Genomic DNA, 25,468 nt, shown 5'->3' with positions numbered 1-25,468 from the left:
TATATGAAAGCTGGAGGCTGAACTGTACAGATGTGTGCATGTGTGTATGTGTGTTGCGTGTAGGGGTGCAGTGAAGGGTACTTAATCAGATTACCCAGAAAGTTTTGCTTTGTTTAGCTTCTACCCTCCTCTATTTGTAACTGACCACTGTAGCTTTATGGATGATGGAGCTGTCCATTCTCTTGGTTGGGTTACATTGAGGGACTGATACAGTTTCAGCAGCTGCCCTGACCTTTCAGGCAGTTTTCTACAGGCCAGGATCTTCCCTCCCTTCCCAGAGTCCTCCTCTGCAAGCTCAGGCTCACCCACCCTCAGAGCCTGGAGCTGGCAAGAGTGAGAAGCAAACTGTGAACTGGAATTCCACAGAGCTGGAGGAGGAGTCTTGGCTTCTCCATGACAAGAAACCAAGCCCAGCTGTGATTTTGCTTGTGTTTACCCTGTGTGCCTCCCCTTTTCTACTTTTCTCTCCTTCCCTCACACAATTTCCTAAAAGTGAAAAACGTCACCAGTGTATGTGTGGAGGGCAAGGAGGTAGGTAGTGTGAGTAGGGAGGATTTTAGGATGGACCAGGACTATATCACAGTGAGAAAGTTCAACAAGTTAAAAAGTGCAATTTAAAACAAAGCTTTAAATAGTCTTGTTAAAGTCTCTTTTAAGATTTATGGGTCACCTTGGAGGGAGGTGATAGGTGACTTATAAATGCTTTTAATATTAATGATGATATTAAGGCAGAGAAGGAAACCACTGTTTGGTTGGGAGACATGCTGAGATAGGGTAGGAATTTAGTGATTTGCTAATTCAGGGGTGAGAAGGAAGAGGAAGGACTTTCTCCTGAGTTGTTTCAGGAACCAGTGACCAGTGGGGGGGAGCGGGGTAGCACAGAAACATGGAGTGAAAAGAGTAAAATTTTTCAGGCCTATCTTTTGCTTGGCCCTGAACTCTGCCAAGATATTACTGCCAGGAAGTTAGTGTTTCGGGGTAAACTTTGGGTGTGGCATAAACTTGGAAAAGTTCTGGACTGGGGAGTCCATCTCCCAGGACCCCGTAGTCTCGGAACCTCTCCAGGTCTCAACTTCTTTCTCTGTAATATGAGAGAGCCGCACTAAAATCACCAAGTCTGCCTGTAGCTCTGGCATTGCCATCACCTCTAGTGTGAAAATGCCATTGTCCTTGCTCATTGTAGACCCAGTGGCATTCACTGAGGGCTCAGACAAGTTTATATGACAATTAGAGTTGGTCCCAGTTCCTTGGTGGAGACTTTCCAGCTAGTTGGCAGAGAGGGAAGAGAGAAGGGGCCTTCTTCTCCCGTCCTCCGCCATTCTTAACCTTCTGGAACCAGGGAAGGCAGGTGACTACACAGAGCCCTGGGTCATGGCAACTGCATGGCCCTGGGCTGTGGGGGGGAGTTGAACAACTGAGCAGAGGTTGGATATCATCAAAGATACAGAAGTGGAGAAACCTCACCAACAGTTTTTGCCATCATTTGGTGAGGAAAGCATCAAAGAGAACCATCTTATCTTCATGAAAAAACAAGTCTTTTCAGGGAGTTTGAAAATATCCACTAAAACACCGACCTCCATGTATTAGTTGGAGATGAGCATTTATGAATGAACCATGTGGAGGGCCTACTCTCCACACGATAACCGTAAACGAGATACTTTGAGACACCAGGGCTTAAAATAGGCAGTATCCCTACTTACAAAGACTTAAAAAGTCACACACAAAAGGCTTACCACAATACCACACAAAAAATGAATGCTCTGGGTGTAGGCTCAGGCAACGGTCACCCTCAGCCCACTCTGTGCTTCACGGAGGAAGAGGGGCTGGCGTGTCTTTGCTGGTGTGAGACTTGCTAACCCCACCGTTGTGATTGCAGTGACCAGAGCAGGGGTCTGCAGCTAGCTGGCAGGGACTTATTTCCAGGACTATTCCACATTTGGACGAAGGAATGGGGAGCATGGCTTTCTCTGAGGAGTCTATTGATAGCTAATGTGTGCCAGAATCAGAGATCACAGTGAGGTTATCTCCAGCCTCATCTGATTACTCTGTTTGTTTTCTTCATAGTGGTAATCATTCATTTGTAGCTGTATTCAATGACTATCTTCCCCTTTAAATGATAAGGTCCATTAGGGCAAGGATGATGTGTATTCTTTTTTACTGTGGTAAAAAAATAAAAATATCTCTCATCTTGACCATTATAAGTGGACAGTTCAGTAGTGTTAAGTATATTTATATTGTTCTAAAACAGATGTCCAGAACCTTTTCATCTGGCAGAACTGAAACTCTATATCCATTAAACAATAACTCCCCTTCCCCTCACCTCAGGCTCTGGTCACCACCATTCTTCTTTCTGTGAATCTGACTACTTTAGATTCCTCATGTAGGTGGAATCATAAAGCATTTGTCCTTTGGTAACTGGCTTATTTCACTTAGCACCGTGTCCTCCAGGTTCATCTATGCTGTAGCATGTGGCAGGACTGCCTTCCTTTTTAAGGCTGTATTGTATTCCATTGCATATATGGACCACATATTGTTTATCTATTCATCCACTGATGGACATTTATATTTCTTCAATCTCTTGGCTACTGTGAAGGCTGCAATGAACATGGGCATGCAAATATCTCTTTGACATCCTGCTTTCAATTCTTTTGGATATATGCCCAGAAGCGGGACTACTACATCCCATGGTAGTTGCCAATTTTAATTTTTAAAACTACCATTCTGTTTTCCAAAGGTGATGTGCATTTTTATCACTAATGAATACCATACCCTGTACTTAAGATAATGCCTGGGGATCAAATAGACCTTCAAGTGTCTCGTGAATGTATGCATAATAACAAAAGGGGATTGGAGTTAACAAGAAAACAGACCTAAGCCTCTCACCATGGTGGCCTTGCATAGCTAAGGCCTGGTTATAATCATTAGAAGCCCTGATCCAGAGGCTTGTCCATCCTTTGCTATGAGCCTGAGACAGGATGAAACATAAGGAAAAAATCTAAAATACTAGCTGCTTTCATATCATGATCTTTTTATTAAAATCCTAAGTTCTTTTGTTTCTTGTTCATCTTTTTATCTATCTCTTTCTTCCATTTAATTTTCAAATTTCTTCTAAAAGAAAAAGGAGGGGAACAAAAAGCAAGAATCCAAGTCTCAATGGAGAAGTCTTCCCAAAGTCCTGGGGTAGCTGGGTATGGCAGAGGCTGTGGTCGGTAGGTCTCACTCCTGGCCCTAGTGGCCTAGAGATGACGTTAGGAGGGCTACTCCCTCACAAACACCCTCCTGGTGCTAGGTGTAACTCTCTCTGGCCAGCTGGACCAAGGCTGCCATGTGGGAATTGTGCTGGTCTAGCTGAGCAGCTGATTCCTGGCCAGTTCTCTGGCTAGGCACCTGGTCTCTGCCATTTCAGCTACAACCATGGCAACAAGAGTCTGCTCCTGCCTAAGGGTCCTGGCTGTACTGGAGCTTGTGTACTCGGCCCACCTGTGCTCCAGGGTGTACTGCTGCCACCCCTGGACTATTTAGGGTTGCTGGTGGAGTCTCTCCTGGAGGCTGGTATTTATCTGGAGACTCTGGCCTCCTGTGGAGTTCTGCTGGAGAAAGAAATTCTAGCTGCTCTCTTCATCCCATTCTTTCCAGGCCCCAGGTGTACGATGGCAAACGATTACTATGATGACCAATTATCAACTACATTTAAGGCAAGACACCATAAAAGCCAGAGGAAGGATCACTGGGCTTGGGTTCTGGTGTCAGTCTTAATAATGACTGGTAGTGTCAACTTCTGCAAATAACTGTCCTCTGGCTAGGTTTCCTCATCTGTAAAACACAAGGGTTGAAGATAGTCTCCAGCCATCCCTTCCAGCTTTAATATGCGAACTTCAACACCTGTGGTGAAACCATGTTTTTTTTTTTTTTTTTAATTTACATCCAAGTTAGTTAGCATATAGTGCAACAATCATTTCAGGAGTAGATTCCTTAATGCCCCTTACCCATTTAACCCATCCCCCACTCCCACAGCCCCTCCAGCAACCCTCCTTTTATTCTCCATACTTGAAAGTCTCTTAGGTTTCATCCCCCTCCCTATATTATTTTTGCTTCCTTAAATAATTATTATTTTTGCTTCCCTTCCTTTATGTTCATCTGTTTTGTATATTAAAGTCTTCACATGAGTGATGTCATAGGATATTTGTCTTTCTCTAATTTCACTCAGCATAATACCCTCTAGTTCCATCCACGTAGTTGCAAATGGCAAGATTTCATTCTTTTTGATTGCCAAGTAATACTCCATTGTATGTATACACCACATCTTCTTTATCCATTCATCCATCGATGGACATTTGGGCTCTTTCCATACTTTGGCTATTGTTGATAGTGCTGCTATAAACATTGGGGTGCATGTGCCCCCTTGAAACAGCATACCTGTATCCTTTGGATAAATACCTAGTAGGGCAATTGCTGGGTTGTAGGGTAGTTCTGATTTTAATTTTTTGAGGAACCTCCATACCATTTTCCAGAGTGGCTGCACCAGTTTGCATTCCCATGAAACCATGCTTTCTTAAGTTTTCAGGAGCTCTGACTCCTGTGAGGAGATCCCAACTTTGGTTTTATCACTTATGACCTCCTTCTCCACTCAGTCTCATGTCATCAGGACCCTGGTAGAACACAGTTGGCCACTTATGTGCCCAGTGCCTTGGACATCCCTTGGCTCCTTCATCTCAGTTGTCTTACTGGTTTTGGGCACCAGCTGAACTTTCAGGGCTGAGGTCACTGGGCAGCTCTAACACTTTCACTTCCAGATTAAACTGATACTGTCTCTGTCTTCATCTGTGGTTCTGGTGCCTCCAGCTGCCGCTGCCCAGAAGAGTATTCTTCTGCTCATCCATATTTCTGCTTATTACCTTTTCCCCTTCTGTGGGTTGGCCTGGTGGTGGCCAGATCCCGTGGCCAGGTCTACCCCCTGAGGTTGTTAGGCTGCTGTTGCCTATGATCTGCAGCACCTGACCTATCTGTGTGGTGCAGGATGCCATGTGGGCCTTCTTGTAGGCCACATAGGAGGCTCTGAACTTGATAGAGCACTGGTGTGCATGCCAGACATATCCCTGCTTCTGAAGGCTCCTGGCCACATCTTTGAAGACTGAAGTGTTGTGGTGAGATGTCTTCAGACACCTCTTGATGGCAGGCTCTTCTATAATGGTGAACAGCTGCTGGATCTCTGCTGGAGCCAGTGGACCCCAGATGGACCCTGCTGTGGTGTCTGGGATGGTCCCACTGGCTCCTGGCCTGGAGCATGAAGGTTGAAGCCATTAGTGGAAGTCCTGGACTGGCCCTTCCATAGAGAAAAAGAACTGGACACTTGTTAAAGGTGGGAAGGTAGGTTTTATTCAGACTAGAGCAATAGGGAAGAGAGACTCCAACATAGACTGAGCTCAATACCAACTAAGACAAAGGTGACTGAGGTTTTTAAACAGGCTAAAAGGAATTAACCCCTTAAAGGTAATTAAAAGGGGCTACTGAGTAGTACAAAAGGAGAACCAAAAAGGAATAGGGAAGACTATAGTGAACTAAAAAGGGAGCCACATTACTGAAGGGAGTTATGTGAAAAATGATTAAAAACAGTTGGCAATGTGGTTTAGGACAAAGTACATTCTGAAGTTTGGCAGAACTGTATTTTCTTGCGCAAAGAGTTAGCACAAGGTGGGAAGTCATCTTTAGGGATACAGCCTTCTGTAGGCAGAGGTTTGGTCAAGTTTCTTGGCACAGTGTTGGGGCAGATCTTTTGTGGTACATGAGAGTTCAGAATTCATTGTTTCTTCCTGGTGCACAGTGTCCCTATTGGAGCAATCTGGAGGCTATGAGGGCAGTAATCTGGGATTCATTTTCTTTCTTTACAACCCCAAGTGGCTGATGGGATGAGTCAGAGTGGACAACACCCAGGCCAGTTAAAGTGAAAGGCCATGTACTCTGTTTTTACCTCTGTTTCAGAGAGTGGCTGGAATGGCAATAGGTGAGGGGCAAGGCTATTGAGGAAAGAACTCCCAGAGAAGCCCCCACTGCTGTAGAATTTGCTAGGGCTGCTGCTTTTTGGTTTTTTAGCTGCTGGAGATAATTGGAGATGTGGCTGGTACAACAAATGATGCTGTGGAAGTTCCAAGATAGTAGAGCTTGCTGATGTCTTAGGCCCTTGCACTCTGCCCTGCTTTGCACAAGTTAGAGTCTATGGAAGGGAGGGACAGAATCTACAGAGAGTTCATTTGCCAAGGATGAATCAGAGACTCCAGACCTTCCCAGGACCCAACAAAAGGGGATATGAGATGAGGAGTTTCCTTGGCCAGCCATAGCCACCCCAATCTGTTGACAAGGAAAGGTAAGTATGCACCTGTTGTCCTGTGCCCTTTGAAGCAAATAGCAGGCTTCCTCTAAGTAAGCAAGGGGTGTGTTGCCCATGTGTCTGTCTCACTGCAATGGACAATTATCTGAGATACATTCAGCCTTCCCACTTATCTGCCTCCACTTCATCATGGCTCCTGAACAGCTCACTGCTCAAAGACACTAGCTGGACAATAAGCAAGCAGGCCCAAGGAAGGGCCAGTTACCCCCCAAAAGACTGCACAAACATCTTTGTAGTAAAATACCTTTAATGGCAACCAAGCAGACCTATTCCCATAGCACAGTTGACAGAAATATCTAGCTGGCCAGACTGCTGTCTCTGTCAAGATAGTAATTTCCACAGCTGTAAGCAACAGCTGATTGTTATCATGAAGACCAGGGCTGGCTTTGGGAGGCTGGGGCTGGTGTGAGAAGGAAGCTGGGGGACTCACACTTCAGCCTGAGACACAGGGGAGGGAGGGCATGAACACTAGGTGTCAGGAAAGCCACAATCCCTCTTCTTGATCCTCTTGACCATGGCTTCCTGTCATGGGTCCCGCAAAGTAAAAAACTAAGCTCAGGGAGGATTCTGTGGTACTCCTGGGACACCCCCCCGAATGTCCCCATTTCCAGACACTGCTCCCAGCCTATCTCCGGACAAAGTACTCATTGGGTCACCTAGAAGTTGGTTTGAATGTCCCAGTTTAGAGCTGGACAGTGGCTTAAAGGTTTCAAATTTCGAGCACCTGAAAAAGGACCCAAGAAGATAGAAAGGCTTGGAAGGCTTATTAAGCAAGCAGCCAGAAAATCACTTAAGATCAGAAGTTGTGCATTCAACGTGAATTCAACAGACACTCATTAAGACCTACTTGGCCAGGCAGAGTGCTAAGCACTCAAGGTAAGAAGCGGAATGAGACCCAGTCTAATGGGGGAGACAGATATGTAAACAGTATGTGCAATACAATAAAAGAAGCACTAACAGAAAAATGCCAAAGCAATGAGATGAGGTCATTCCATCTTGCTTTCTTTTATAGGGATATGCTGGAGGTGGCTCACGTGTCAATTCGTAGCCCACTACCATAATTTCCCCCCCCCCCTCATTTTCATTTTCTTCTCTCTCTTCTTTCTTCCTTTCTCACAGCCATCCAATGGCACCCAAGAGTACTCACTCATTCCACTAATAGAACACAGTGTTGAATTAAATTGCTGACCCCTGTCTTAAGGAAACAGAACTTCCCAGTGGAACTGGGTTGTCTAGCTCCTTAGTCCTTGGTGTGAGGAGGGCTCATTATATTAGATTATTATTTTGTGAATGGAAGTTTCCTAAGTGATAAGAAATCAGGTTCAAGCCCTAAGATCTAAAGTAGTCAGATAGAAATAGTCTAACACAAAGAAAAGAAGAAAGTATCTGGATAGATATGTTTCTTTTGAACTTGAGTTTTTCTTTGTGAAAGAGTTTGAAACTTACCAGTTTCACACAATAGAGTTTGAAACCCAGGTACCTACCCCCCACATTTTATAGGCTGACATTGTCATATTTGCTTCAAATCTTTTCTTAAAAATATTTAGATTCTACTAAAGATCTACTCCCTTTCCATTGACCTTACTCCAGAAGATATCACTCTCCTGAAGTTGGGTTGTGTTATTTATTCCCATGCATATTGTTACAGTTGATATATTTATGTGTTAATAAAAATAAGTAGTAATAGCTTATATGTTTTGAAAGTTTACATAAAAGGTTTAATACTGCACATATATTTTACTTTCTGATTTTTTAACGCAATATGCCCTTGATATGCGAGCGTCCATTAAAATTCTATATTCCATTATAAGAAGAAACTAGTATATTTCTTACTTATTTCTAATGGTTTATATTTACTGTGGTTTTCTTTGATTTCTTTTTTTCCATCTCTTTTTCCTATTTTCTGTGTATCAATAGTGTTTTCTTTATTCCTGTTTCCCTCTGTTACTTTGGAAATGATACATTATATTTCAATTTTTCTAGCCTCTATCCTTAAAATTTTAATATGAATAGCTACCTTCAAAATATCCCTTGTCCTTCCAAATAAAATAAGACCTTAGAATATTTAATTTTGATCTGCTCTAGCCATTTGCAATGTTATTATTGTGTAATGCTGTACAACTAATATGGTAGCCATTACCCACATGCAGATACTTAAGAGTAATTAATATTAAATATAATTAAAATTTTTCTTGGTTGCACAGCCACATTTTAAGTGCTTCATAGTACATGTGGCTAATGGCTACCATTTTGGGCAGAGCAAATATAGAACATTTCCATCACTATTGAAAGTACTATTGGACAATGCTAGTTATTTACATACAGTTTTGGCCCTCTCCAAATTAGTTATTAGTAGTACTGATTTTTAGAGTCAATATTTCTCTAGCTTTCCCTTTGTGTTTACCAATTTCTTTGCTTGCCTTTATTTTTTTCCTTACTTTTGTTCAATTTCTTTCTTTCTGAAATGCGTGTCCTATGTGTCTGCTACTGACCAAATTGTGTCCTCCCCAAAATTCTTATGTTAATGCCCTAACCTCCAATGTGATTGTATGTGGAAATAAGATCTTTAGGAGATAATTAAGGTTAAATGAGATCATAAGGGTGGGGCCCTAATCCAAAAGGACTGGTGGCCTTATTAGAAGAGGAAAACAGACCCTTCTTTCCTTCTCTCTCTCCATCTCTCTTTCTGCATATGTTCAGAGGAAAGGTCATGAGAGGACTTGGCAAGAAAGTGGACATTTGCAAGCCAGAAAGAAAGCTCTCACTAAAAACTGAATCCTGCCAGACCTTTATCTGGGACTTCTGCCTCCAGAATTATGATAAATAAATTTCTATTGTTTAAGCCATCTAGCCCTAACAGACAAACATAAAGTCCATTTAACAAAGGTCTCAAGTGTTATTCTGAAAGTCTTTATTTGCCCTCTTTTTAAAAAAATGTTTATTTTGAGAGAGAGAGAGAGAAGGGGGGGGGAGAGAGAGAGAGAGAGAGAGAGAGAGAGAGAGAGAGAGAGAGAGGAAGGAAGAGAATGAGCAGGGAAGCAGCAGAAGAGAGGGAGACAGAAGATCCAAAGTGGGCTCTGGGCTGACAACAGACAGCCTGATACAGGTCTTGAACTCATGAACTGTGAGATCATGACCTAAGCCACAGTTGGATGGTCAAATGACTGAGCCACCCAGGTGCCCCAATTTTGCCCTCTTTAATTAAAGTTTAGCAAGATATAGGATTCTATGTTGTCAGTTATTTTCTTTGGGAATTGAAAATATTATTCCATTGTTTTTTAGTCTTTGTTGTTATAATTGTGAAATCTGTGGCCAGTCTAAACTGTTCTTTTTTGGATTACTTTTAATATTTCTCCCATATTTCTGGGTTTCATTACAGTGTCTAAGTGAAGGCTTAATTTCATATTCCTTGCTTTGGATTAACTGTGATTCTTTAATCTGAGATTCTTGTCTTTGACCAATTCTGGAAAATTTTTATTTATTATCTATTTCCTTAATTTTTCTCCATCTAGAGTTCCCATTAAATATATTTGAAACTTTTCATTCTATCATTCATTTCCCTTAACTCCTCTTCGTATTTTTCATCTCCTCTACTCTGCATTATGCATTATGGCAATTTTCTCAGCTCCATCTTCTAGTTTACTAATTCTCTTTTCAAATGTGTCTATTCTTTTAATCAGTCCATTACGTTATTTTTTCAATAACCGTATTTTTCAATTCTAAAACTTTGATCGCTCAAACCTACCTTTCTTTCAGGATCTTGTTGTGTCCTGTTTCTTTACCTATTTATTTTAAAGATATTGATTTTAGAATCCAATGGAATTTCTCTGGACTTCAGTTGTCTAGATTACGATGGGGCTTTAAGCTACATGGCTTCAGGGGCACCTGGTGGCTCAGTCGGTTAAGCGTCTGACTTCAGCTCAGGTCATGATCTCATGGTTCATTGGTTTGAGCCCTGTGTCAGGATTTGTGCGGATAGCTCAGAGCCTGGAGCCTACTTCAGATTCTGTGTCTCCCTCTCTCTCTCTGCCCCTCCCCTGATCACACTGTCTCTGTCTCTCAAAAATAAATAAATGTTAAAAAATTTTTTTAAATTAAATGGCTTCTACAGTAACTTCCACTTTTGAAGTTTCAGTATGCACCCTTATATTCATTTATTTTTTAAATAAACACTGTTAGCATACTTTGCATTTCCCATTGCTGAAGGTGGCACTGGAACATGGCAGTGAATAAAGAATGATTATTTTAAAAGCCAGTTTCCCCAGACCTCCAGGGCTTTGATCCAACATATTCCATTTTCTCATATCCACTTCCTGTATGAACACAGAAAGAAACAAGTGGCTAAACAGATGAATACAGGCCAGGAAAAATATCCATCTGAGTTTGCTTTCAGATCAGAGATATGTTTGGGAGGCTCATCAAAGAATCCAGCTGAAAGGCTGGGGAAAAGAGGTAAACGCTAACCCTCTCAGCTTTTCAGAGATTTTTGGTTTGATGGTTATAGCACCTAAAATATAAAATTAGAGTGTTAATGGTTTTTCTATACTCTCTAAGACCAATGGGATATTGGAGAGCTGGAAGAGGGATAATGAAGCTAGAAGAATATAAAAGATAGAATATAAAAAAATATAAAAGAAGAATTGAGCTAGAAGAATATAAAAAGGTGCTGGAAGTGTACAGAAGGTTATAGGCTGGGGGTGAAGAATGTAGGCTGTGACCTTAATCTATTTCTATAAAGGGAAAGTGAGTGACCAATACAACCGTTTCTGCAGTGTATAGCCTGAAGTGCCTCACAAGCATCTTTCAAATTCTGCTCCATGTCAATGTCAAATATTCAGTGAGTAGAGGATGCAATAAGATTCAGTATTCCTAAACTCTGGCTTCTGTTCTTTCACACCTGTTGTGAATGCTGTGCACAGGAACTGTAGGTTCTTAGGCAAATGACATGGAGCCAATTAAAAGAGATATTTAACTTAATTCAAAGAGCACCGGCTTCCCCCAACATCCTCCCCACCCCCCCACCTACCACTGACCAAATGAAGTCATGCTGCTTTTATGACTTATTTCCTTTGTTTAGATTTTTTAGAATAAACTTGATTGAGGTATAAATTATGATTAGTTTGCTTTATTGAGGTATAGTTAATATATACTTTGTTTTAAAATTTAACAAAATATAATTTTCCTTCTTTTTCCACGCTGCCCCAAAGTTTTGAAACTAAATGTCAAAGCTGTATTCCTCTCCTGATTACTGGTGTTTTTGAAAGATGTGGTTGCCTCTTAAATTTCTTTTCCTCTGTGTCTTAACCGCTAAACAATTATGCATTCTAAACAGTAATCTAAATAAAGATTATTAGCAATGAGAAGCTTTTTGTTAAGCCTTTGAGGCACTGTGTGTGACTTCTATCTAAATAGCTTTTAGATCTGTCCATTTTTCCTTTGAAATGTCTCACTGTCATCCTTCTCTTTTAGTTCTTTCTTTGCACACCCTTTCTGGTCTCATTTCTTTGATCTGATTAAAGTAATCTATTCTAGGAGCACCTGGGTGGCTCAGTTGGTGTGACTCTTGATTTTGGTTCAGGTCATGGTCTCGCAGTTCGAGAGATGGAGCCCAGAGTTGGGCTCTGTGCTGACAGTGTGGAGCCTGCTCGGGATTCCACCCCCCACCCCCCACACCAGAATAAATAAATATTTTAAAATAATCTATTCTTCATATTCTCTAGCCAGATTAACCTTCCTAAAGCACAACCTCTTACAGTCTTCCTTTTGCTCAAAGGCTATCATTGGTTCCCTTCTGCCTACTAAATCAAACACAGACGTCCTACCCTGCTGGTCAGTGTCCCAGCCAGGCCCAATGAACCCGTGCTTCACTGTGTACTCACCTGCCTTTTCTTTTGCTTAGAATGTTACTGCTGTCACATCTCCCTGTAGGAAATATTGCCCACCTTTTGATTCTCAAACCAAATACTATCCCTTTTCTTTAGCTTTCCATCATCACTCCGATGCAATTTTTTTCAATATTTATTTTTTTAAAAATTGACTTATTTTTAAATTTACATCAAAGTTAGCATCTGGTGCAGTAATGATTTCAGGAGTAGAATCCAATGATTTATCCCCTATGTACAACACCCAGTGCTCATCCCAACAAGTGTCTTCCTTAATGCTCCTTACCCATTTAGCCCAACCCTCCTCATAAGCAACCCTCAATTTGTTCTCTGTATTTAAGAGTCTCTTATGCTTTGTCCCTCTCTGTTTTTATATTATTTTTGCCTCCCTTCCCTTATGTTCGTCTGTTTTGCTTCTTAAATTCCACATACGAGTGAAGCCATGATATTTGTCTTTCTATGACTAATTTTGCTTAGCATAATACCCTCTAGTTCCATCCACATTGTTGCAAATGGCAAGATTTCATTGTTTTTGATTGTTAAGTAATACTCCGTGTGTGTGTGTGTGTGTGTGTGTGTGTGTACCACATCTTCTTTATCCATTCACCTGTTAATGGACATTTGAGCTCTTTCCATACTTTGGCTATTTTTGATAGTGCTGCTATAAGGTCCATGTGCACCTTTGAAACAGCACACCTATATCCCTTGGATAAATACATAGTAGTGGAATTGCTGGGTCATAGGGTAGTTCTAGTTTTAATTTTTTGAGGAACCTCCATACTGTTTTCCACAGTGGCTGCACCAGTTTGCATTCCCACCAGCAGTGCAAAAGAAATTCTCTTTCTCCATATCCTCAACAACATCTGTTATTGCCTGAGTTGTTAATGTTAGCCATTATGACAGGCATGAAGTGGTATCTCACTGTGGTTTTGATTTGTATTTCCCTGATGATGAGTGATGTTGAGTATTTTTTCATGTGTCTGTTAGCCATTTGGGTGTCATCTTTGGAAAAGTGTCTATTCATGTCTTGTGCCCACTGCTTCACTGGTTATTTGTTTTTTGGGGGTTGAGTTTGGTAAGTTCTTTATAGATTTTGAAAACTAACCCTTTATCTGATTTGTCATTTGCAAATATCTTCTCCCATTCCATAGGTTGCCTTTTAGTTTTGCTAATTGTTTCCTTTGCCATGCAGAAGCTTTTATTTTGTTGAAGTCCCAATAATTCATTTTTGCTTTTGTTTCCCTAGCTTCCAGGGATGTGTTGAGTAAGAAGTTGCTGTGGCTGAGGTCAGAGAGGTTTTTGCCTGGACTCTTGCACAAATTTATATCTGCCATTTTTTAACTCATATGGCACTTTGTACTATGCCTAGAACACAGGTTGCCTTTTCTCAGGTAATTTATGTTTGTGCTTTATTTTTCATACTAGATTGTAAGCTTCTCATCTTATTCATCTTTGTATCCTCCTAAATATCTTGCATATAATAAAAAACTGGCATTGTTATTTGTAGTATGAATAAATATCCTCATCTCAAAGCTCTGTTGCCTGAATAAAGACAAACATTTAAAATATTTTGAGGAATGCCTGGGTGGGTCAGTCAGTTAAGCGTCTGACCTGGGCTCAGGTCATGATCTCACAGTCTGTGGGCTCGAGCCCCGTGTCAGGCTCTGTGCTGATAGCTCAGAGCCTGGACCCTGCTAAACATTCTGTGTCTCCCTCTCTCTCTGCCCTTCCTCTGCTCACTCTCTGTCTCTCTCTGTCTCTCTCAAAATAAAATAAAGACATAAAAAGAAAAAAATAAAATATTTTGAAACTTCAAAATTACAATATACATTTTACTTGAAGCATAAGGTAGAATAAACACTGATTAAAAATGATACCTAATTTACCGAGTCATACATGATTCATATAATTGACTAAATAAATGAATAAATAGATGTTGCAGGACACATACAGATGCTAGCCCATCTGTAAACTAGTAGAAGGTATTTATCATGTCCAGAGAAAAATATCTTTATACTTTAAAACAGTAAAATGAATAAGAAAAACCAAAATGCCCTAAGGTAAAAATACAATATGTTGTCTTTTTAACCAAAGTAAAGTATTTTAAAATATAAAATATCCATTTGCTAAATATTTAAGTAAATTCTTCTAAGTTTATTGGTCAAATTCTGCATTTGATTCTTAACATACTCATTTGTTCTTTTAAAACTTTTTTAATGTTTATTTATTTTTGAGAGACAGAGACAAGAGTGTGAGTGGTGGAGGGGCAGAGAGAGAGACACACAGAATGGGAAGCAGGCTCCAGGCTCTGCAATGTTAGCACAGAACTTGACACAGGGCTCAGGGCTGGAACCTAAGAACTGTGAGATCATGACCTGAGCTGAATTCAGATGCTTAACTGACTGAGCCACCCACGCGCCCCACTCATTTGTTCGTAAGAAGTATTCAATATAGCGATACAGACCTGGGTTTATATCCTGTTTTTATCCTTTACTGGTATGGGATTCTGGGTTTCTTTTTTTAATGTTTATTCATTTTTGAGAGAGAAAAAGCAGGCTCCAGGCTCTGAGTTGTCAGCACAGAGCCCAACACGGGTTCCGAACCCACAGATTGCAGGATCATGACCTCAGCTGACGCTGGAGGCTTAACCAACTGAGTCAGCTAGGCACCCCCTGGGGTCTTTAAAGTTGTAGTCTCCTCACCTGTAAAATGAGGATTAGAAATAACCACAACATGGAGCAGTGGCTCAGTCAGTTAAGCATCTGCCTCTTGGTTTTGGCTCAGGTCATGATCTCACAGTTTTATGAGTTCAAGTCTTGCATCAGTCTCTGCACTGGCAGCATGGAGCCTGCTTGGGATTTTCTGTCTCCCCCTCTCTCTCTACCCCTCCCCCATTCATACTGTCTCTGTCTCTCTCAAAATAAATAAACTTAAAAAAAACACATCACAAAGTATTTTAAAGATTAAGATTATATGGTAAAATACTTAGCATAGTGTCTGACATATAGTACATGTTCAATATATGTTTGCTGTTTTTTCAAGTTAAATCATAACCTATTTCAAGAAATCAATTTTTGTATTTTAAAGTTGTGCTAATATGGTAGATACTACCCACATGTGGTAACTGAGTTTCTGAAATGTGGCTAGTCTGAATTGCAATGTGGGTAAGTATAAAAATCACAATGGATTTTTAAAACTCAGTATAAAAATAAGGAGCATCTGGGTGACTCAGTGGGTTAAACATCTGACTCTTGATTTCAGCTCATGTCATGATCTCAAGGTCCTGGGCTAGAGCCCCACCTCAGGCTTGGCTCCGAGCCTGCTTAAGATCCTCCCTCCCTTTCCCTCTGCCCCTTCCCCAATTTCCCAACTGTACACTCATGCACATGCACTCTCTCTTGCTCTCAAAAAAGAAAAAAAGTAAAATATCTTATTAATACTTAATATTGACTACATAGAGAAATGATATTTTAGATAAATTAGGTTAAATAAAATGTACTGTCACATTAAAATTTCACCTCTCAAAAGTAAAAACTTTTACTTTTTTAAATGTAGGTACTAGAAAACTTTACATTATATATGTGTCATGCATTGTATTTCCATTAGGCAATACTGAGCTACAGTCTCTGGTCAAGGACAGAATTAGGTATACAAATGTTCACCTAATATTTGGCTGATTGATATGCTAAATCTCTTCAACATTTCATTATATTGGCACAATTAAAAGTATAAGAGACTGTATTTTTTTTAGGTGCACCAAATCAAGACAGAGTTCCAGGATGGTTATTATTAGAGAATCTCATATGTAAATAAGTTATTTACTCAGTAAGTTTTTGTTAATTTTCTTTTGCAAATCTTTAAGCACTGAAGCAAAACTCTTCAACCAGAGCTTTAGGGAAATATGTGCAGTTAAGAATGGGAATGACCTTTTATTTATCAATAAAACCTTAGTAAAGCTGGAAAAAAAAAAAGAAAGAAAGGTGATGACCTTTCCAGGACTAAGAAACCCAATTGCTGAAATTAAATTTGGCAAACAATGATGAATCATAAATTGTCAGTAAGCCAACTATGTTGTCAAATCTAATGGGCAAATCAGGATCACTGATGTCCTTTGGCTCCTGTATTTTCCTTCTCTTTATAGGGAATCTAACCCGAAGGATTCCAGGAAGCAAAAAATGAGGGCAGATACTTTGACACTCTCTTCTCGGTACAAGACATGCTAGCTAACTCCAGAGACCATTTGTTCTTCTTCCATAATGTTCCTTAAGCATGGAGCAAATGCCCCTGATGGTTCTCAACACAGGCAGAATCAGGTCTAGATAATACTTTCTGAATGTATTACTCCTTTAGCCTATTGGATTTTCAGCCAAAAAACTCTCACTGAAAGAAATGCATGGATTGGTTCTATTCTAAGCTTTTGGTGGGAGTGAGGAGGCTTGAATATGATTGTTTGACTTGTTCCAGAATGCACCAGAGTGCTTTCTCCTGTTCTCCTCCAACATCTCTAGACTCTTCTCCAACTACTAATACCACCACCACCATCTCACCACCACCACAGTGGTTAACATTTATTTTGTGCTTACTACATGCCAGGCACTTTTCTCAATATTTTTTTTTATCTGTTATTACCTCAGTGAGTACTCAAGCCATTCTTTAAATTAGATACTACTTCTAATTTTCAAGATGAGGAAACTCAGGTAGAGTAAGTAAGTTGCCCACAGTCACACTAATAATTAGAGCAGCCAGAAAGAGAAATGAGGCTGCTGATCTTGGTCAAGACCCCAGACTATGTCATCTGGAGAAGATTCTGACTGGTCTATATACATAAAGGAAGAGATCTGCTTAGTCAGGGCAAGCCTGGACCTATAGATTATTCCTTAGGCTGCACTGGCACCTAGAGGTGTAGAGTTTTTGAGTTCCACTCTTTTGTGGCTTTTGAGAGAGTGACAAAGGTCTATAATGACCTATGGCATTTTCCTGGGTGCCTAAAGCTAGTCCTTAATCACAGGGTATTGTTTGAAGTCTTGCAATGCATAATATTGCTCATTGGTTTGAACAAAGATGTGTATCATTTGGTGAGAATAAAGCATATTTCTTATGGTGCCTTTGGGTATTTCTTGGTCCCTAAGGACTTGGGAAATGGAAGTGCTACATACTTCGCAATTTTTGTTTTCTACCATTTGCCTACATACTTCTGCTCTCCAGGGCGCCCCCTAGTGTTTCCTTCAGCCTTGGAGACTGGCCCTAGTCTCCGTAGGTCCATCAAGGCATAGGACGGAGAGAATGGACACCGAGGGAAAGCAAGAATGTGAGCAAAAATAGAAACTGTTGATCCACTACTTCATCAGGTTACATGTGCTTCATTCTGAGGGAGAAGTACATTGGCTAAGCTCACGTAGTCTCTATATAAGCTGTGTACAAATGCTCCCCCCCTTTTTTTTTTTAGCAGTAACCTGACTGATTTTTCTTTCTGAATAGTTTGGAGGAGTAGGGAATAACAAATGAAACACTTTCTTTGCTCAAAGATCTACGCCCTAATGAATTGGAGAAACAGCAATTAAATATCCAAAAGTCCTTCATGACAAGTCCAAAACCCTTCATGACAAGATTATGACATTAAAGAAAATAAAGTCTGTCAAGAACCAGAGTATGATTAATTTTAAATGGATTTGTCTTTACACAGTTTCCAAATTTGCCATAGGCTCATGGAATGTTAGAATGGGGTAAATTATTAGAAGTTTTCTAATTTCCTCATCTTTTATATGAGGAAACTGAAGCCCACAGAAAAGTGCATTAGAGTCAAAGATTTGGTTTCATACTCCCACTTCTTTGGATTTTTCCTTTACAAATGAAATTATTTGCTTAATTTGCTTGCTTGAACTAAGCTGCCTGGTTCTTTTAGTATTAACTTCAATTTGTTTCCAGAGCTCAGAATATCATCAGTACTGCTTTCAATATATTCATAAAATGATAGTCATGATCAGGTGATAAAGGCACTCTTAAATTAATATGGAATTATGTCTTACTATATAATCGCAAATAGGATCCTCATCTAGAATTTCTGTTTTTAAAAAAAATTGTCTGTTAATATAAACAAAAGCAAGCAATCAGATGAAGCACCTTTTTTCTTTGACTAAGAATCAATTTTCTGCCCACAAGGATGACACTAAACACACATAGACTATACATTGTATAATAACTAAAAATACATACTTCATATATAAATAGATGGCATATACATTTTGTTTAGGCAGATTACACTTACAATACTTAGCAGGGCATAGTGAGTCCTGAAGACCTTTTAGTATACACACCATAAAAATGTACTGAGTTGTACACTTAATAATTTGTGTATTATACTATATATAAATTACACCTCAAAAATACAAACCACAAAAGATTAAAAACAAAACAAAAAATCTTGGACATGCAATTGATCTTTTTGTAGTTTCAGATTTGCTATATCTTAATTACGACTGATATTTAACAGTAGTTTGAAACACTTTTTTGTTTCTTCTTCAGTTTGTCTTTTAATAAACTAAGTTATTTTAAAAGATCTTGTTATTTCCTTATAAGGCGACAAAGGCTTTAACTTACCTATTTGCAAGTGAGATGGTGTAGTAATTATGTCCAGAATTTTGTTGAATAAAATGCTAGGCCATCTCGGTGGCTTGGGGGGGTGGGGGGGGTGGAAGCGGGATACAATACTGAAAATGCTTCTTTAACGTCGCCCTCCTCCGCGGCCTGATATGTTTATGGGGTATTTCAGGCAACGGTAGTCAGGGCAAACGGGTCGAAGAACTAAAGAACCTTTCCCAAAGATGCTATTATTCTATTTCCACCCCACAGATTCTCAAAATTCACTTCTTTCTCGGAATGCCACCTGAGGACAGTTGCTTGGGATACATGTCCAGCACACTTAATATATTTAAAAACCTTCTGGCTTTTATGTTTTTATCTCCATGTGTATAAACTCCCATTCTCTGACGTTTCGGCTACTCTCAGCCCAACCACCAGGTGCTTTCCTCACTCAGCTTCCGGGAACCTCAGCTTGAAAAAAACCTGCAAAACATCCGGTAAAAGGGGGAAGACTACGACTCCCAGAATGCAGTGTTTCCCCGCCGCGCCTCTGTGACTCTCGGCCCCATTGGTCAGTTTTCTCGTCAGTGAGGGGAGAAACAGACGGCCCCAGAGGTCACATTTCCCGCCACGGCGCAGCGCCGCTCCGTAAAGCCGAAGAAGAAAAAGTTCTCAATTGGATACTCTCTATTCTCGCGTAAGAGGGATCAGCCAATCAGAATGTGTATATCCCCCAGAAAAGCTCCGCCCCTTCCCTACGTAGCCTTTGGTGGCGGGAAAAGTTCGGAAGTTTTCGCGCCGGGGCGGGGTCATCTGGGGACCCTCCGCGCGTATTTGGAGGTAGTAGTTCCCAGGAGGCGAGCATGGCGGGGACCGTGGTACTGGACGACGTGGAGCTGCGAGAGGCGCAGAGAGATTACCTGGACTTCTTGGATGACGAGGTGAGAAAGGCACGGGGTCGCGCTTCTCTGTTGCTTGGAACCCCTGGGGACGCTGACGGGCCGAGGTTGGCTACAGCTCCACGCGGAGCCGCGGCCGGGCCCTGGAGCTCCCGGGAGGACCGCTGGGCCTCCGGACTGTTGCGGCCTGACCGGGGCCCTGGGGACCCTTCCATGCCCGATTTAGTAACGTTTCTCGCGGTGGAATCCGTCGTTAGTTGGTTGTCTGTAGGCGCATCCTTGACAGGGCGATCCTGTAACTTTCTCCCAAGTGCAGATGATAGCGGGTCTCGGCGAAAGTTCACGCAAAATAGCAAAGCTCCCTTCGACCTTTTGGAAATTGTTCCTGCTCTGCGAATTTGGAGGGAGTGTGGGGGAAAGATGCAGTAGAACGGCAATGACCCGCTAAGTTACAGACACACGCAGATTCTAATGACTGACTTCCTACAGGGTGAATAGACTTCCTCCTAATTTGGCCACATTCTTTTTCAGTGCCAAAGGAGCAGAGGAAAAGTGTTTGTTATGCTGGTAAAGGGGGCTTTGTATGCCACCCTAGACTGGAAACCTTAGAATACTTGTAAAGCATTTTGAAAGGTTGACAATGCTGTGTTTGTAAACAAATAGCGAAGGCTTCCTCTTCCTTTAGGTCTGGATACAGAGAACTCTTTCCTATTCTATATACAGCTGATAGAGAAATAAAATCTCTTAATTCACTACATAATTCTTAAATGAAAAGTCCTTTTGATATGCTAATCTTGTTTTGACAGGATTTTTACTCATCCTTGTAGACTTATTAGTCTGAGCCTATTAAAAGTTGAGAAATGACCACATACAGAAAAGCTGTGTTTGTCAATAGAAATAATAACATGGACTCTGAGGAAATTATTATAACTCCTACCATGGCCTTGTAGGGTCTATTTGGAATTTCAGGCTAGTGAGTGAAAATGTGGAGGTATTGGGCATCGGCTGTGCTGCAGAGAATGACCTGTATCTTGCTGTGAGAACTGTCTCTGTTTAAATACCATCTTATATTTGAATTTATGGCCGTTGTGATATGTGGTGGCTGTTTTGCAGGAAGACCAGGGAATTTATCAGAGCAAAGTTCGGGAGCTGATCAGTGACAACCAATACCGGTTGATTGTCAATGTGAACGACCTGCGCAGGAAAAATGAGAAGAGGGCTAACCGGTAAGTGGCAGGGGTTTCCAAGGGGATAGCCTCGCTCGGAGTGAGAATGGCTCCCTCTTCTCTTGTCCATGTTGGAACAGGCTTCCCAGGAGAGAGGACCTGGATGAAATGTTTTCTACCCTCATTGCCTCACCTCCTGTGTTTGTTTTCTTCTTTCCAAAGTGTGTGGTGGGTATTTTCCTCTCGAGAGGTCCCCCTTCCATGTTTAACTGAGTATCATTTCTGCATCTTTGAGAAGGTGAACTAATGTTCGCCGTCAGTTCTGATATAATTTACTGAGTCTTATGGGATGGCAGGAGAAAGGAGGAGCTAGAGTTTCACTTGTTGATCATCAAAGAATGTCCACTTTTGTTTTTGAGGGTCAGTTTGTTTAGAATTTTTCTCTCTGCTTAATTGTTCTTTCTCTTGCCCATACGTAGCCTCCTGAGCAATGCCTTTGAGGAGCTGGTTGCCTTCCAGCGGGCTTTAAAGGAGTTTGTGGCCTCCATTGATGCTACTTATGCTAAGCAGTATGAAGAGTTCTACATAGGATTGGAGGGCAGCTTTGGCTCCAAGCATGTGTCTCCCCGGACTCTTACTTCCTGCTTCCTCAGCTGTGTGGTCTGTGTGGAGGGCATTGTCACTAAGTGTGAGTGGCTTCAAGTAGGGGAATGGAGGTGTGGGATAGACTTGGCAAGTGTGGGGGGCGGTGGCTGGGAAAGCAGGGGAGGCTGAGCAGAGCTGGGTAGGATATAGCCATGAACTCACAGGGCGAAGCTGGAAGGAACTGGGAGTGTGCGTGGTTACGGGGCCCAGAGTGATGAATCTGCTGAGAGTAGGGGAATTGGCTCCGGGTGGTCTCTTCATTCTAATTCCAAACTCCTATGACTTCTTGGACAGGCTTGTACTTCAGATTTTATACAGTTGTGTTGATGTTCTCCATATAAATGTAAAAATGAATAAATGACAAGGATTAATGAAGTAGCTTCAACTAGTTACAAGAACACAGTATTTGGAGTCATGACAGGCTTGTCTGGGTCAGATTCCACCGCTGTCACTATCTAGTTGCATGACTTTCTATGCATGTTTTCTGTTTCTAGGCTCTCTAGTTCGTCCCAAAGTCATCCGCAGTGTCCACTATTGCCCTGCTACCAAGAAGACTATAGAGCGACGTTATTCTGATCTCACCAGCCTGGTGGCTTTTCCGTCCAGCTCTGTCTATCCTACCAAGGTGAGGGGAGTGAATTAATTGGGCTTCTTCAGAGGTTGGAATCAAAGATGTGTTTTTATGCAAATAATTATGTAATGTCTGAAGTCTTCTAGAAGTAAGTAAGATGAAAAGTAAGGGTTAACCTAAAGGAAAGATTGATTGCTAGCCAGAGTTTAATATGGAAAGTCTTCGATTCTTATTTTTTTTTAAAAGTATAAATACTCACTTTAGCAAATTTGACTAATTATGGAAGGGTTGAAAACCATCAGTCTATGTTGATCTTTTAGCAAAGTGAGATGTAACTTTATAATCTACTTAAAGTAATATGGGAGAATATTTATGCTATGATGCTATTATGAAATCTTTGCAAATATTTTACTTTGGGTTTGGGAGAAGCATGGCATTGGAAATGGCTTTATTCTTAAATGGTCAGTTGATCTGAATTGAGGACAACGATGAGACAAGATGGTTGATGTTGGTTTCTTGATGTCTGAATTCATTCTATCAAAGAATACCTGTTCCTGCCGTCAAATAATAAGTCACTGTATTCAAAGAATTGTTAAGTACTGTGGAGAAAACAGATATGAATGAGACCCAGTTCTTGTTTTCAACCCAACTGGTGCAGGAATCTTAACCTGAAGCAAGAACGAACATCTTAGAATTATAACAGGCATACTTTAGAATCCTTTAGTCTGCCTCTAGGTGAAGTGCTGAGGTTTGGAGAGGTTAAGATTTGCATATGGTCTCAGTTAGTGATGACTCCAAGAATTAGGACCCATGTCTTTTTACTTTCAGCCCAGTTGGGTTTTCTAAGAAGTCACCCTGCTCTCTTCTTCATTAAGAGCACTCCTTCTAGAATGTCCTCAGTAACTACTCAGGGAGTACTCTTCTGTAGATTACTGGGGCCAACCTTCTTTGCTCAAGACCTGAAATACTTTGGACTCCTGAAGCTCATCTAGTGTGATACTTAAGAACATGGCTTTGGAATTAGACTTGCCTCAAGTCCTGGCTCTGCTATTTCCTGTGTGACTTTGGGGAACTCTCCACCCTCAGCTTCCTTGTTTGTTAAATATGAAAAAACATCTTCATGATGGAGTTGTTGTGAGGATTATATGAGATAATCTCCTGAGATAATAGCACAATGCCTTGTACATAGTAAGCACTTAGCCATGACTCTTGTGAGTTTAGAAAACTCAAATGGAAAGGAATCAAAGTTTAAAATGTTTTCACTGAAGTTTAATGTATATATAGGAAAAGTTCATATGAGTTTGCAGCTCAGGGAAATTTCACAAACGGAATACACCTGCAAAATCAGCATCCAAACCAGGAAATAGAACCTTCCCAGCACTCAGAAGGTTTTGAGGGCCCACACTTCCCAAGGCTTAATCCTATCCTGATACTTACCTTGCCTGTTTTTATATTGTATCTGAATACTCCCATGTTGGGCTTCCTTTGTTCAACAGATGTTTTTGAGAGTCATCCATGTTGTAAATAGGGGTATTCCATATATTTTCATCGCTGTATAGTGTCCACTTGTATAGATATGCCGCATTTATTTAACGATTCTGTTGATGGGATTTGGATATTTCCTAATTTGGGGCTATTAGGAATATTACTGCTGTGAACATTGTACTGTGTGGCTTTGGGCAAATGTTTCTGTCAGGTATTACTTAGAAGTAGAAATATTGCCTCATAGTATAGGGGAAATAATCTTAATTTAGATGTTAATATAGCCATGATTCCTTCAGACTGTAGTTGTCCCGCCCATTAAATGATTTGTTACTAGAACAGATGGGAATGGAAAAAGCTAGAGAAGATATTTGGCCTGTTTTGTTCCTAAATACTAAAACCTCAGATCATATTCAAATTATATTTGTTTTCCTTCAAAAAATGAGTGTGCCATTTTCAAGACCAGGATGAGATAATGCTTTTCTGTGTGTCTTTTTCAGGATGAGGAAAACAATCCCCTTGAGACAGAATATGGCCTTTCCGTCTACAAGGACCACCAGACCATCACCATCCAGGAGATGCCGGAGAAGGCCCCCGCCGGGCAACTCCCCCGTTCTGTGGACGTCATTCTGGATGATGACTTGGTAGATAAAGTGAAGCCTGGTGATCGAGTCCAGGTGGTGGGGACCTACCGTTGCCTTCCTGGAAAGAAGGGAGGCTATACTTCAGGGACCTTCAGGTAAAGGGGCAGCTGTGAGATATTTGGCATGCTGCTGGCAGCTTACATTTCTTGTCGTATTCTTGAGCCAGTATGCCGTATTCTGGAGCGTCACGTCAGACAGGGGGAGCAGTCTACCTGCCTGGGAGATGGGATGCCTTTTCTCCATCAAATAAAACTGATAATACTACCTTATGCTAAAAGCAGGCGTTCCTGGGAACATGCTTACAGCCTCCTGGCTTACCTGGGAGAGTGTCTCACGTGTTCCCTTCTGCTTCTCATCCACACTGCCGTCCGCAGCTCTGTGGGGCAGCACAGAATAAATTCCTGCGGTGAAGAACCATTGACTAAGAGAGACTCAGTTGTTCATTTCAGAACAACTTGCCTCTTGTCTCTTTTTTCCTTTTTCCCCCACAATATGCTGTTGGCTCTGATGTTAAGAAATGAAAACCGCAGGCTTCCTCTCGTTCTCTTTGTCCCAGGACTATCCTGATTGCCTGTAATGTGAAGCAAATGAGCAAGGATGTTCAGCCTTCATTCTCCGCTGAGGATATAGCCAAGATCAAGAAGTTCAGTAAAACTCGTTCCAAGGTCTGAGCATCCTTTAAGGGATCTGAGGGGGGAGATGGGTTTGTTAGGGTTGCGTTTGGCCGTGGGCCACCTTTCATCTTCGTACTTGATCAGGAGGAAGGTCTCCTTTGAAGTATGTGGTGTTAGCTTTTAGTTTTGACCCAGTCAGCAAGTAAAAGGGTGTTTTTGCTGTTTAATATCTCTATTGTGTTACCTGCTAGGCCGCTGAGTGAACCTAAAACAAATACTAGAACTAAAGAATATCAGTGTACCAATAAGCACGTTAGAATTGAAGAACATATAGTTGGTCCTTGAACAAAACAAGTTTGAACTGTGTTGGATTTCCTTACTTGTGGGTTTTTCCAATAAATACAAGTACTGTAAATGCATTTCTCTTCTTTATGAGTTTCTTAATGATCCTTTCCTTTCTCATAGAATATATATCGTACACAAAAATGTATTAATTGACTGATTTTATGTTATTGGTAAGCTTCCCTCCAACAGTAGGGTATTATAAAAGTTTTGGGGAATCAAAATTTAAAGATGGATTTTTGACTGCTTGAGGGGCTTG

At 41.0% G+C, this 25,468-nt stretch overlaps 1 protein-coding gene and 1 long non-coding RNA gene across 2 annotated transcripts in view; one reads left to right on the top strand and one right to left on the bottom strand.

The window, feature by feature from the left end:
• LOC115296010 overlaps positions 1–18,934 on the bottom strand; it is a 64,428-nt gene extending 45,494 nt beyond the window's left edge. The window contains exon 1 of the long non-coding RNA XR_003910680.1: positions 18,865–18,934. This is a non-coding gene — a long non-coding RNA (uncharacterized LOC115296010). The remainder of the gene's footprint in view (positions 1–18,864) is intronic.
• A 574-nt stretch (positions 18,935–19,508) lies between these two features.
• The window catches only part of MCM3 (minichromosome maintenance complex component 3), a 13,575-nt gene continuing 7,615 nt past the window's right edge, over positions 19,509–25,468 (top strand). The window contains exons 1-6 of the mRNA XM_029943177.1: positions 19,509–19,787; positions 20,859–20,971; positions 21,391–21,599; positions 22,051–22,181; positions 24,110–24,348; positions 24,810–24,918. Coding sequence (XP_029799037.1) covers positions 19,710–19,787; positions 20,859–20,971; positions 21,391–21,599; positions 22,051–22,181; positions 24,110–24,348; positions 24,810–24,918 — 879 coding nt within the window. The 5' untranslated portion in view covers positions 19,509–19,709. The remainder of the gene's footprint in view (positions 19,788–20,858; positions 20,972–21,390; positions 21,600–22,050; positions 22,182–24,109; positions 24,349–24,809; positions 24,919–25,468) is intronic.

Source organism: Suricata suricatta, chromosome 7 (genome assembly GCF_006229205.1).
Source record: "Suricata suricatta isolate VVHF042 chromosome 7, meerkat_22Aug2017_6uvM2_HiC, whole genome shotgun sequence".
NCBI lineage: Eukaryota > Metazoa > Chordata > Mammalia > Carnivora > Herpestidae > Suricata > Suricata suricatta.
Note: the sequence above shows the minus strand (reverse complement) of the source record. Positions and strands in the feature narration are given on the sequence as shown.